Consider the following 12,772-nt stretch of genomic DNA (forward strand, 5'->3'; position numbering starts at 1 on the left):
TGCCAGTTGTGTGGCAGTGCAGGAAAAATCTAGGGAGCATAAGTATAAGCCTGCAAAAGCATGTCCCTTCCGCAGTTCCAAGGACATGTTGCATATCATTCTCCATTTCTCTAAATATATCACCATATTCCTTAAACCTTTCTGGCTTAGGTGTGCCACTATCAACCCCCAACCCAGTTATTAAATGGATAAAGACAAAATGAAAGATTGAAACAATCTGGTTATCTGAAACACTGCTAAAACAACAAGCAATGTCACTGAGCCATTTAAACAAACAAAAAAAATACCTACACAAGAAGTACCCTGTCCACAGCAACATTAGTAGAGGAGGAGATCAGAATTTTCCATGGTCTTGGATTTGGACTTGTGGGCCTTTCACTCTCTTCAAAGAGCTGTACAAGGAACAAAACCACCACTGCCAGCAGATAACTCTTTCCAGCTCCAAAAACACCTAGAGTTGTATTGGAAGATAAAAAATATCAAGGAAATTTAGGAAGATTGAGTACTTTTCAGAAAGCACTGTTACCCCGTGATTATCCAGACGACAGAAGGAAAAGCAGTGTTTGTGGCCCAAATGACCTAAACTGGAGGTAACCTAAACCACATTTACCAGATAATCATCAATCATCCATTTTGAGTTATGTAAAGATATCATGTTTAAAGACATGATCTTTCCCATTTATTCATTCAGGGAGTAACATAAATAAGAAAGATGTTAATTTGCCAGCAGCAAAGGGAAAAAAAGGAAATTTGTTTTATGGAAGCGTTTATTTAGAGGAGATATATTGGCAACTGTACTTTGCCTTCAACTCCTCTGTCTCTACTTCTCTGCAAATGTTCTTCCTTCTGCAGGTGATAATGTTAAGGGACTGCAAAAACTGGGGTGGGTGGGTGGGTCACATAGACCCAGATCAATAATTAATTGAAAAGATTATAAATTGGAGAAGCAGCATGACCTAGTGGAAAGAACATATGCCTAGGAGCCAAAACAACCTGGGTTCTAATCCAGGCTTTGCCACTTGTCTGCTGTGTGACCTTGGGCTAGTCACCTCCCTCAGCTGTAAAATGGGGATTAAATACCTGTTCTCCCTTCTACTTAGACTGTAAGCCCCACATGGGGACAGGGACTGTGTCCGACCTAATTAATTTGTACCTTCCCCAGCGCTTAGGACATAGTAAGCGCTTAAACAGATACCATAAAAAGACAAGAAAATACCTTTTTCAATGCCTCAATAATAGGCGAAACCATAATTTGAACTAGATCATACCACCAAGTGCTGTGCTCCAAGTTAAATGATTTATCACTTCTCAAGAATTAAAGACTTAAAAATCAATTTAGCAAATTAGTATTTCCTGAGGAATTATGCGTCTTAGCCCTGAATAAATCTTGCCTGGAGAAGAGACGATCATTACAGAAACAGCCTTCATGACAAAAGAGGCACAGAGTAAAAACACGCACCAAGAAAGAAATGAAGGGTCAAGGAGGTGATGTTGAAAAAGGTGGCGAGGGTCCAGGTGGAAGTTGAAGGAAAAATAGCAAGGGCAGATAAAAATGATTTAAAAAGACTAAGAAGGGTTCAGAAAAGTTGAAAGAAGATGCAAAATGGAAGGAGAGATTAAAGATGACTGAAAGTGATTTAAGGATGAAGGAGAAAATACCAATAGCAGTGAGAGATGAAAACGGAGAACAAGGAAAATCAAGATGAGGAAAATACATACAAAACTCTACAAAAGCACTTATCTAGTCATGGTAATTCTAGTCACAGAATTCAGCTCTCTCCGGCCTGGGAGCAATTTAAGAAGAAGTTAAATATGCCACTGGGATACGAATTACTGAAAACGCCCAGGTAGAGACATTATTTTAAATTAATTTATAGCATTTACTGAGCACCCGACTGTCATTGTCCTAACTTCTTGGAAAAGTACAATAAAAATAGCAGACATGATCCCTGCCTTCAAGGAGCTTATGCTACAGCCTGGAGAAGGATGCTAAAATAAATTACAAAGATGAAAGAAAGAAAAAGGAAAATGTACATGAGTTACTGATTGAGAGAGCACTTGAAGTGCTTTGGTAGTATGGAAGGTGGTATCAAGGGACATTGCTCTTAGAACAGATATTAGCACATAGTAAGCGCTTAACAGTGGAAAGAGCACGGGCTTTGGAGTCAGAGGTCATGGGTTCAGATCCCAACTCCACCAATTGTCAGCTGTGTGACTTTGGGCAAGTCACTTCTCTGGGCCTCAGTTCCCTCATCTGTAAAATGGGGATGAAGACTGTGAGCCCCTCGTGGGACAACCTGATCACCTTGTATCCCCCCCACTGCTTAGAACAGTGCTTTAAATATAGTAAGAGCTTAACAAATGCCAGTATTATTATTATTATTATTAAATACCATAATAATAATAATCAGCTGGGGAGAGAATGGGTGTTTACCAATTTATTGTATTGTACTCTCCCAAGTGCTTAGTAAAGAGTTCTGCATTCAGTAAGCGCTCAATAAATACCATCAACTGACTGAGGAAAATGAATTAACCTTTTGAAGAAGATGTGATTTTAGAAAGGCTTTGAAGATGTGGAGAGCCGGGGTCTTTTGGGTTTGAAAAGCAGGGAGGGAATGTGGTGAGGGGTCAGAGATGAGAAGGAGGCCCCATGAGTAGGTTAGCTTGAGAGGAATGAAGAGCGTGGTCTTTCGCTGCCTACAGTTGCCAGTTTGTCAGGTTTTCTGTTGGGCCTGTCCACCTTGTGGAACACCCCAGGTGATTCTTCACTCAAAAACCTTCACTATCGATGGCGTAGCCCCAGCACATAGAACCGGAACTAGAAACCAGGTCTTCCGATTCCCAGAGAGATTCTCTTCCGATTCCCAGAGAGATTCTCTTTCCGCTGACAACCGCGGTGGATTGACTGGTGGGTGGGCCAGAGAGGTAACAGGTGCGACATTAGCCTGAACCCCCAGGAGCAATCACACAAACAGCAGAAAAAATGTTGCACTGATTCAATAGCAAAGTTATTTGGTTAGCAATGGACACGGCATGATCTAGGTAGAACACTGTGAAGAGAAGCTGGCTTGCTTTTGCAGAGAAACAAATGAGGATACAAAGAATAAACTCTTGGGTTCTAATCCCAACTCTGCCACTTGTCTGCTGTGTGACCTGGGGCAAGTCACTTCACTTGTTACCTCAGTGTCCCCAATTTGCCTGTATCCACCCCAGTATTTAATACGGTGCCTGGTACATCATAAACGCTTAACAACTACCACAGTCATTATTACCACAATTATTATGACTGAATTTTCTTCTTTCTGGCCAGAGTTTCAGATATCTATATGCAAAGAGGATGGCAAGAGCAGACATGGAATCACAGACGGTAGGGAGATCAGTGACTGCGCACTCTGGACAGTCTCTTGCTTCTTACCGTGTATGACAGTGATGGGCAATGTGGGCAACTGTTCTTCTGGCTCAGCAACACTTTCCTGGGAGGCCATAATGTGAGCGATGTGAATTAGAGCCGTAGCTTGATCGGGGTTCAGTTGAAATGACTGAATCACTTGACTGGCTAGTTGTAATGCGGCTCCTGAGCTGAGAAGACTGTGGCTCTTGGTTATATTTGCACTGAAGGCTGGTGGGATAAATTTTCTTGGGTTTATTCTTTTATTAGAAGGTTCACTTTGAGAAGACCTAGGAAAAATCCAGCAATGAAAGCCAGAAGTAAATTCAGGCTAAATCTAAAAACTTGGCATAACTAGGCCAAGGGAAGAAATCATTAGATTACATAGTAAACAACATTTAAGACACTGACATTTTTCAATGCCTTGCATTTTGGCTAAAACTGACCTAATGGATCAAATTATATTCCAAAATGAATATAAAACGTGACTGTTTCATGAGCTTAGCTCTCCCCAACTGCTACTCACCTTATTTCATTCAAATGGAGGAGATGGAACAACTGCAGACTCCGCATTAATGTACATGAACATACTCTAATATATCTGTGAGAAACTTTACTGTCTCTCGACCTCCCAGTCATTATAAAACCAAATAAAAATATTAGCTAGATATTAAAATTTCAGCAAAAGAAACTGACACCAGAAAATGAACTGGAGAAGACAAATGGAGAGGCTGCAGAATTTTCTTCATTCTATTTTAGAGATCCAAACCTTGTTTGTTTCAGAATACGCCCATAATTTTTTGGTGATTTACACGTGAAATCGCCGGTGTTGTGCTATCTGTCTTTATTTTTTATTATTATAAAAGTATGTAGCTTATTGTAAAACTTTCGGCATATTGTGCAACTCAGATTCAGCTGTTCATCTTCTTTCTCTAAATGTAAAATACTTACTCGAGGTGTAGAGGGAGAAGAAAGTGGATATGCGAAAAGGAGAGAGGTGCTGGAGTGAATGTCTTAAAGCTAATGGTTAGATGTTTCTGCTTGATACAGAGGAATGGGAAACCACTGGGGCTTTTAAAGAAATGGAGAGAACCAGGAGAGGATTCCGTGTGATCCAGTGGAAAGAGTCAGAGAACCTGGGTTCTAATCCTACCTCTGCCACTTGTCTGCTGTGGACTCTGGGTAAGTCACTTAACTTCTCTGTGCCTCAGCTACCTCATCTGTAAAACGGGGTCAAGGCTGCCCACTCTATGTGGGACAGGGACTGTGTCCAATCTGATTATCTTATATCTACCCCAGTGCTTAGTACTATGCCTGATACAAAGTAAGCCCTTACCAAATACAATTAAAACAAACAAAAACAAACCCCCAAAAACACCAAGGTTAGAGGTTGTTTCCAGGAGAAGGGAGTGGTTTCCAATGTAAAAGGCAGCCTAAAGGTCAAGAATTATGGCAGAGTAAAGGTCACTATTTTTTGCAAGGAGGAGGCCAGTTGTGAATTTGGAGAGTCCACGGTCAATGGAAAGAAGATGATATAAATTATATCTTTTGTTGACCTCCCTGCCTCCAGCCTTCCCCCTCTCCATACTTCACTCTGCTGCCTGGACATTATTTTTGTATGGTATTTGTTTCGCACTTAATCTGTGCCACGCACTGTACTAAGCGCGGGGGGAGACACAAGCTAATCAGGTTGAGCACAGTCCATAACCCCCATGGGGCTCACAATCTTAATCCCCACTTTACAGATGAGGTAATTGAGACATGGAGAAATCAAATGACTTGTCCCAGGCCACACAGCAGACATGCGGCGGAGTCAGGATTAGAATCCGGGTCCTCTGACTCCCAGGCCTGAGGTCTTTCCGCTATGTCATCCTGCTCTCGCCCAATCTATTCTGCCACTTACCTGCGGAGTGTCTTTCAGCAAGTCATTTCTAATCTCTGTTCCTCAATTTGCTCATCCTTAAAATGGAATAAGCACTTAGTACAGTGCTCTGCACACGGTAAGTGTTCAATAAATACGACTGAATGAATAAAATACTCTTTTCCTACTTCTTAGATTATACGTCTTGGGAAAGGGACTGGTTTGATCTGATTACCCTGCATTTACCATAGGACTTGGTACATATCATGAAACGTAAGCACACACTAAACATAGTAATAATAATAATAATTGCTTTCTCTAAACTTTCCTGGCATTTTAAGCAATCCTCAAACAATACTTTGTGATTGGGTTCTTCAACCTAGTTACCGTTTTTTTTTAACACTATGCCTGATACCACGGCGCTAGATACTTACAGTGATAGCAAGTACTGCATTAGAGGAAGAGTGGAGGGACAAAAGTATTCTTGCATATTTCTCAAACTGGTCAGCTCTGAACTTGCATTACAAACCAGTAACGCATGAACCACCACTAGAAGAGATGTAAGAAAGCGATAAGACGTTGTGAACAGTTTGCTGATGAAATTGCTTTCTTTAAAAAAGCAATTAAATGGTACTTGGAATTCACAGTTCAGCTGCTGAAATGCTGGAGCAGGCACTTTTTTTTTTTTTAATGGTATTTGTTAAGCGCTTACTACGTGCCAGGCATTGTTCTAAGCATCGGGGTAGATACAAGGTAATGGGTTGGACAAAGTTCCTGTCCCACATTGGGCCTCAAGGTCTTAATCCCCATTTTAAAGATGAGGGAAATGAGGCACAGAGATGTTAAGCGATTTGCCAGAGGTCCCACAGCAGACAAATGGCAGGGCCGGAATTAGAACCCAGGTCCTTCTGACATCCAGGCCCATGCTCTATCCACTAGGCCACGATGCTTCTCAAACCTCCCTGCTGCACCACAACTAACCTCATGGTAAAATAGATGGCCCTTGATTGGGAATTTATAATATGAGATCACACTATGTAGAAAATAGTAGTTCCAAGTTTCTAGTGCTGATTAGAGAGCCTTGCCTTTTTATTCTTATTTTTTTAATTTATAGACTAAATAAAATTTGGTACCATGTATCCACCTCTCCATTCTCTTCTTCCTCCAATTTTGAGCCTATCCCTCGAGGTCAGGGATTAGGTTTTCTCACTCTATTGTACTCTCTTAGGCACTTAGACTCTGCATTCAGTAGGCACCCAATAAATAGCTATTAATTGATTGACTGGCAGAGTAAACTTTACCATCGCAAGGCCAGTTTGAAGGGTAAAAGCCCTTTAGAGGTATCAGCTCCAACTCATCGTTCGATGATGGTCCAAAGAAAGCACTGCATGCGATGAAAGTATCCAATTCAAAGTCTAGGGTTTTTGAAATTACCCAGAGATCATCTGTGAAGGCAATTAAATGCAGGGTTTTGAAACATTTTCAAATCCATTCTGAACACTAGCTAAGGTCACATTTCAAAAATTCTTCTCCCAAACTAGAGCTTAGAAACACACACACACAGATATATATATATATCTATATCTATATATACATACATATATACAAAAATCCCCAACTCCAGGTTTTAGATTGAGCATCCCACTTTGAGGCCTAAATATTTTCATTTTTCATTTCATTTTTCAAAACTTGCCTTATTTTACAACTAGACATTCTTTATCATCATCATCATCATCATCATCATAACTGGTATAGAAGCGCTTACTTTGTGCAAGGCACTGTACTAAGCGCTGGGGATAATCAGTTAAAACCCATTCTCTGTTTCACAGTCTAAGGGGGAAGGAGAACAAGTATTTAATCTCCCTCAGGTGAGGAAACTGAGCCACGGAGGAATTAAGCCACAAATTTTGGTTAAAAAAAGCCAAGATAACCAGAACCCTCCTGGAGTCCACCTGTTAGTCAACATCATTTTGTGACACAACTAATAAAGAGCATCTTTGAGTATGAGGGACAATTAATGGCTTTAAAAAAAACAACAAAAAAACGAGCATTTCATAGGAATTGTTTTTTAATCTACATTTCAGAGAGTACCTTTTTTTAAACCACTTTGGCTGATCTTAGTCTCAACAGGAAGGATTTTTTAATGAGTGTGTTGCTACACACACCTAATTTGTTTTCAGATTGAAAAGGTTCAAGTTTCAAGCCTTGATTTGAACGGATTCACGGTTGAGGTTTAAGGAGAAAGAGGGGAAAACAGAAGGTGGGAACAGTGTCCCTGTTGGTGGCATTTTCGGAATAGAGCTGCGTTTTCTGCCTTCTCCTCCAACTAACCAACAGTCCGTTCTCCCCTTCCAATCCTCCTGTCTCTTTTCCACGGTATTCTGTGTGTTTGCAACATGAAAACACCGAGGGCATTTAAATCGTACTAGGAACCCGCAATCATGGTTTCTTCTAATTGCAAGGTAGTCATAGCTTCAGCAGCAGTCTAGCACTTGAGGAGTGACATAAAAGTCGTTGCTTTATCAGTCCCCCGGCCTGTAAGTTCAGCAAATGTTGGAGTTTGACACTCCGAGTGGTTCAGAAAGATCAGAAACAAGAGACATAAGCAGACCGACTCGGCCTGTGTTTTGCAAAGTTTCAGAAAAACTACTGGTTATTTAAGAGGGCACTTAACATAATTTGGTGAACCTTTAAGCAGACACAATTCATGTACTGAGCACTTATGTGCAAGGCACTGTACTAAGTGCCTCGGAGAGTACAATATAACAATAAACAGATGCATTCCCTGACCACAATGAGCTTACATGGCATGATGCGTAGTTCTCGTTGAATGTTTGTATCGAGAAAGCTATTAACCACAACATACATTAATATCTAACATTTTTCAAACCTGAGCTGTGAGATTAGCCACTGAGATGATCAGGTAAGCTGACCTTTGTTGTAAGAACAGGAATTCTCCTTCCTACTCAGTTTGAGATATAGTTTCCTTTTCGAGTCACCGTGAAGTGAGGCATTCGAAATGCCAAATTTCTTGCATTTGCCAAATTGTCTCCTCTGATACTCATATCCTTTTCTGTAAAATGAAAGGAAAATGCATGGAGAGTCAAACAATCAAGTAAGGTGAAAAAACTGGACTTAAAATATTTGGAGATGGAATCAGGGGATCCTTAATACTGAGATATTGCACTACGTTTTTTCGGTTTGGGATGTGGTCATTAAGAACTAGAAATTGTGTATTGTACAGTATGACTATACAAATTCCTGTTTTCTCTACCCTGGACTACTGTGTGGGCTTTACCTTGGGGAAAGTAGCACTTCCAGGCTCTTTTCTCCCACTGTTGCTTGATAATCATCATCATCAGCATTTACTGTATACACTACTGAGTGATCCATAGTGTGATCCCACGGACTCCAGGTCAGTGATCCCAGACTCAGGTCATCAGCAGTAGTAGGGCAACCTGAGTCTAAGGCAGATGCTTTGGGGATAGGCTATCATTATCTGTTTGGGGCTTAACTTGAAGTCCTGGGGTGCCTAGCTAAGGAGCTAGCACCGAGCTACACTGTTTATATTTATATCAATGCCAGTTTACTTGTTTTGATGTCCGTCTTCCCCCTACTACACTGTAAGCCCAGTGTGGGCAGGGATTGTCTCTCTTTATTGCTGAATTGTACTTTCTAAGTGCTTAGTGCAGTGCTCTGCACACAGGAAGCACTCAATAAATGCGACTGAATGAATATTAATAAATGCATGGCATTTTACTAGGTTTTTGGCATCACAGTTTCTAACCTCAAGTTTAAAAAGATTCAGATATGGTTTGCCGCAGCACTAGATAGAACGGTGCCCGGCCCCTAGTAAGCGCTCATTTTGTAACCCACTGATTGATAGACATGGGTGAGGATCTTATACCCAATCCATTCGCAACCAAATGTGTGTGCCTTTTGGTCAGAATATTAAAAATAACATACCTTATCAAAAGCCGGCATTCCTCATACAGGGGAATCTTTTGGCATCGTAAGTAAGTTCCAATACTCTTTATGTCATGCAGCACCAGACTGGGACCAGACTCCACTTGCATCATATTAGTTGGGGTTGCTTCTTCAAGCCATTTAAAAAAATTACACTGATCGGCTTTTGGGCTGTCACAAGTATAAAAGAGGCGGCCCTATGAGGAAGTAAACCAGTTAAAATGAGTCACAGAAACAACAGGAGATTGCTTCATGTCAATTATTCCTTATTCATTTGGTTGTATTTATTGAGCGCTCACTGTGTGCAGAGCACTGTACTAAGCCATCATTCCGCATTCATCCTCCCACTGCAATGGTGCCGAAAGTACAATTTGGCAACATACAGGCAGTCCCTCGTTCAGAATTATTTCCATAACTTTCAATTAAGTTTAAAGAATATCTTTTTTGCTTTGAATATGGACCTTGAAGATGGGGAGAGCAGTGGTTTGCCAGATGTGAGGGGGAATAGAATCCCAAGCAAAAAGGAGGGCTGGGGAGAGAGGTTAGTGACAAGATGAGAACAAGACCCAGTGACTATATGTTTGCTCTGAGAGGAATGAAGAGTGTGAGCTGGGGTGTAGTGGGAGAGAGGTGAGGATAAGTAGCAGGGAGAGAGCTGAGTGCCTTAATGCCAATGGTCAGAAATTTAATAATAATAATAATAATGATGGTATTTGTTAAGCACTTACTATGTACCAGGCACTGTTCTAAGAGCTGAGGTAGATACAAGGTAATCCCCATTTTACAGATGAGGTAACTGAGGCACAGAGAAATTAAGTGACTTGGCCAAAGTCACCCCGCTGATAAGTGGCAGAGCGGGGATTAGAACCCACGATCTCTGACTCCCAAGCCCGTACTCTTTCCACTAAGCCACACTTTCTGCTTGCTGTGAGAGGGAACTGGCAACCACTGATGTTTTCAGAGCAGTGGGAAGATGAATGAGGGCAAAATTATAGGTTTGAGAGAAGGAGAGGATGGTGGTGGCAACTGTGATTGGGAATGGTGGTGGAGGAGAGAATTTGGGAGGGAAAATGAATTCAGTTTTGGATATCTGAGGTATGTATAGATTGCTTTTTATGACAAACCTAAAAATTTGATTTATTGAAATGAGTCCCCTATGAAATAGGTCAACATTCGTTCAGAAATCTATTTTCACTATTATTAATAATATTTTTGCCAATGATAGAAATGTTAGAGAGTTAGTTTGGTATAATTCACTATTGTACTACTTCCTAAAAAACCCCCAACAATTACTAAACAAATACTTGACCAGATCAACATCCTTCAACAAAATTTAATGGTCGTAAGGTGAAATTGGTATTCTTTTCCATTCACTTGGCATAATATGCCATACTCTCTAGCTGCAGAGAATGACTTCTTTCAAACATGTCACAACAGAGCATATATAAATGATCATATATCTACCAATAGAACCTAGACAAAAAGCGTATATTACCTTATTTGGACCTTCTTTTTTAACCACGACAAGTTTCGTAGGCTGATTGTGATGGCAAAGAGGAACATGACTTCCTAATTTTTTCTTAGTTTCTTCTTTCGTTGAAGTATAAAACGATATGTCGACTTTCGAAAAAGCTTTATGCAATTTTTGGGACAACTCAAACAACAGTATATTTAAGTGTTCTTTACGTGGGGGACAGTGAGGGGAGAAAAAAGAGACAGGTGAGAGATGGATTCTCAGTTTGTGTCAGTCTGAAGATGCTTCTTCTCACAAACCACCAATGCATTTCAACAAAGACCCTCCCCATCAACTCTCTAACTCCATGCTTCATTAATCCATCCTGTTCTTTGCCATTTGATTATAGCTTTTAACGCTTTGTACCTTTTTATACTTCCGTTTCCTTTCCTTTAAGTCTTAGCTGTGCTTTGAAAATATACCATCATCTATACAGAGTAATTATTAAGTTGCCTAGAAGGCCTGGCATTTTACCAGAAAACCTGGTCTTAATCTCAAGCAGACAAGGTAGCCTAATAACATTTAAATGTCCAAAGATTAATATCTCCTGCCTGGAAGGGTTTGCTCTGTGTAAGTGATGGATTCATTCTGGAGAGGCTGTATGCTTAATTTCTTGCTCTGTATGATTGGTTCATTTTGGAGAGGTGGTACACTTAATTTCCAGCTGGATGTGGAAAGCTTTGTGAGAAGGGGATCTTGGATGGACTGAGAGGAAAGGAGAGTGGCACAACTCCAAAACATTCCTCCCCTTGCTCCTTAATTTTACTACCAGATTCCTCCTCCTCCTTTCCCCTATCTTCCCCTAATCTCCTCACAGTCTTGACTATCTAAGAGTATCTCCCAGCTCCTCCAGAACCATCGGGAGATCTCCACTGCTTCCAGACTACAGTGTGGTCGATCCTACTATCGCTCTCTTTCTAAGCAGTTTATCAAATACCCACCGAGAGAGGAATTACTGAATCAGGTCTCTTAATTTTCTAAAGTAATAGCCACAAATCTAGCCATAACCATGCCCCAGCACTTAAGGGGCATTCAATGCAAAGATTATAACTGCCTTCTTATGAATGCCTACCCCGCATTTAAAAACATTTTTCGCCCAAAATAGACCAAAGATTTGGACCCAAATGGCTCAAATCTTTGTTTTCCAGGAAAATTTTACAGTTTTTCTACCTTTGAGATATTTTTATCCAAAGTGTAGCATTACAATTTTCCCACATATAAGAATTCCCATTTACCCCACTCATAAAGTCACCACTGAGCTGAGATTAAGTTGGGTAAATGCAGCCCCTACAAAAACACCTTAAAAAGCTGAAAGAGTAAGGGGTGGGGACTATAATCGGTGTAAACACTCACTGTATCACCTCTGTCCTGAACTTACAATAGAGGCCATCAATTCATCAAAGTATTCCCTATAATCGGTCAATCGATTGATCTGTGTGCAGAGCACTATACAAAGCGCTTGGGAAAATACAACAGAATTGGTGGGTGCGAAGCCTGCCCACACAGAGCTTACAGTCCACAAGGTGAGACAGACATTAAAGCAGACCATAAGTAAATTTTTAAATCCCCTAAAAGTGTTTCTGCCCTGAAAAACACCCACCTTACCTGTGAGAGCAGCAGTAAAAACCTCTTTATAATGAGCAGGAGATGAGAAAACAGCTGGTATGCATACTTGTCTTTTGGGAAGAGAGGCACATTTGATCCTATTCCTGCTTGGAAAGGAGAGCTCAGAGATGTTTATCTCCTGAAATAGAATCAGCCAGAGTATAAAGATTCCAGCAAAATGCCAGTTGGCTATTGGTAAAATATTTTCTACAGGCATTTTTAATACAATGAGTATTTTTAAAACAATTACTAATGCAGACATCATTTCTGGAAGCCCATCTAATCATATTTAATTTCAAAAAAAATATTTCAGTGGGGCGGACATGGGGTTAACAAAATTTTAGCCTGGCAGAACTCTACACGAGGCTAATTCTTTTTCTAGCATTACCCTAATATTATCCTGCCTTGACGGTTGTGAAAACACACTTAAAATGAAACA

At 40.5% G+C, this 12,772-nt stretch overlaps 1 protein-coding gene across 6 annotated transcripts in view; it reads right to left on the bottom strand.

Annotated features, from left to right (window-relative positions):
- Positions 1-12,772, bottom strand: part of ZGRF1 (zinc finger GRF-type containing 1) — a 56,068-nt gene that overhangs the window by 13,025 nt on the left and 30,271 nt on the right. For all 6 annotated transcript variants that reach the window (XM_038755218.1, XM_038755216.1, XM_038755217.1 and 3 more), the window contains 8 exons: positions 12,334-12,472; positions 10,711-10,895; positions 9,216-9,412; positions 8,183-8,322; positions 6,551-6,694; positions 5,684-5,798; positions 3,416-3,678; positions 292-451 (listed from right to left, as the gene is read on the bottom strand). In XM_038755218.1, coding sequence (XP_038611146.1) covers positions 292-451; positions 3,416-3,678; positions 5,684-5,798; positions 6,551-6,694; positions 8,183-8,322; positions 9,216-9,412; positions 10,711-10,895; positions 12,334-12,472 — 1,343 coding nt within the window. The remainder of the gene's footprint in view (positions 1-291; positions 452-3,415; positions 3,679-5,683; positions 5,799-6,550; positions 6,695-8,182; positions 8,323-9,215; positions 9,413-10,710; positions 10,896-12,333; positions 12,473-12,772) is intronic.

This window comes from Tachyglossus aculeatus, chromosome 12 (assembly GCF_015852505.1).
Source record: "Tachyglossus aculeatus isolate mTacAcu1 chromosome 12, mTacAcu1.pri, whole genome shotgun sequence".
Taxonomy (NCBI): domain Eukaryota; kingdom Metazoa; phylum Chordata; class Mammalia; order Monotremata; family Tachyglossidae; genus Tachyglossus; species Tachyglossus aculeatus.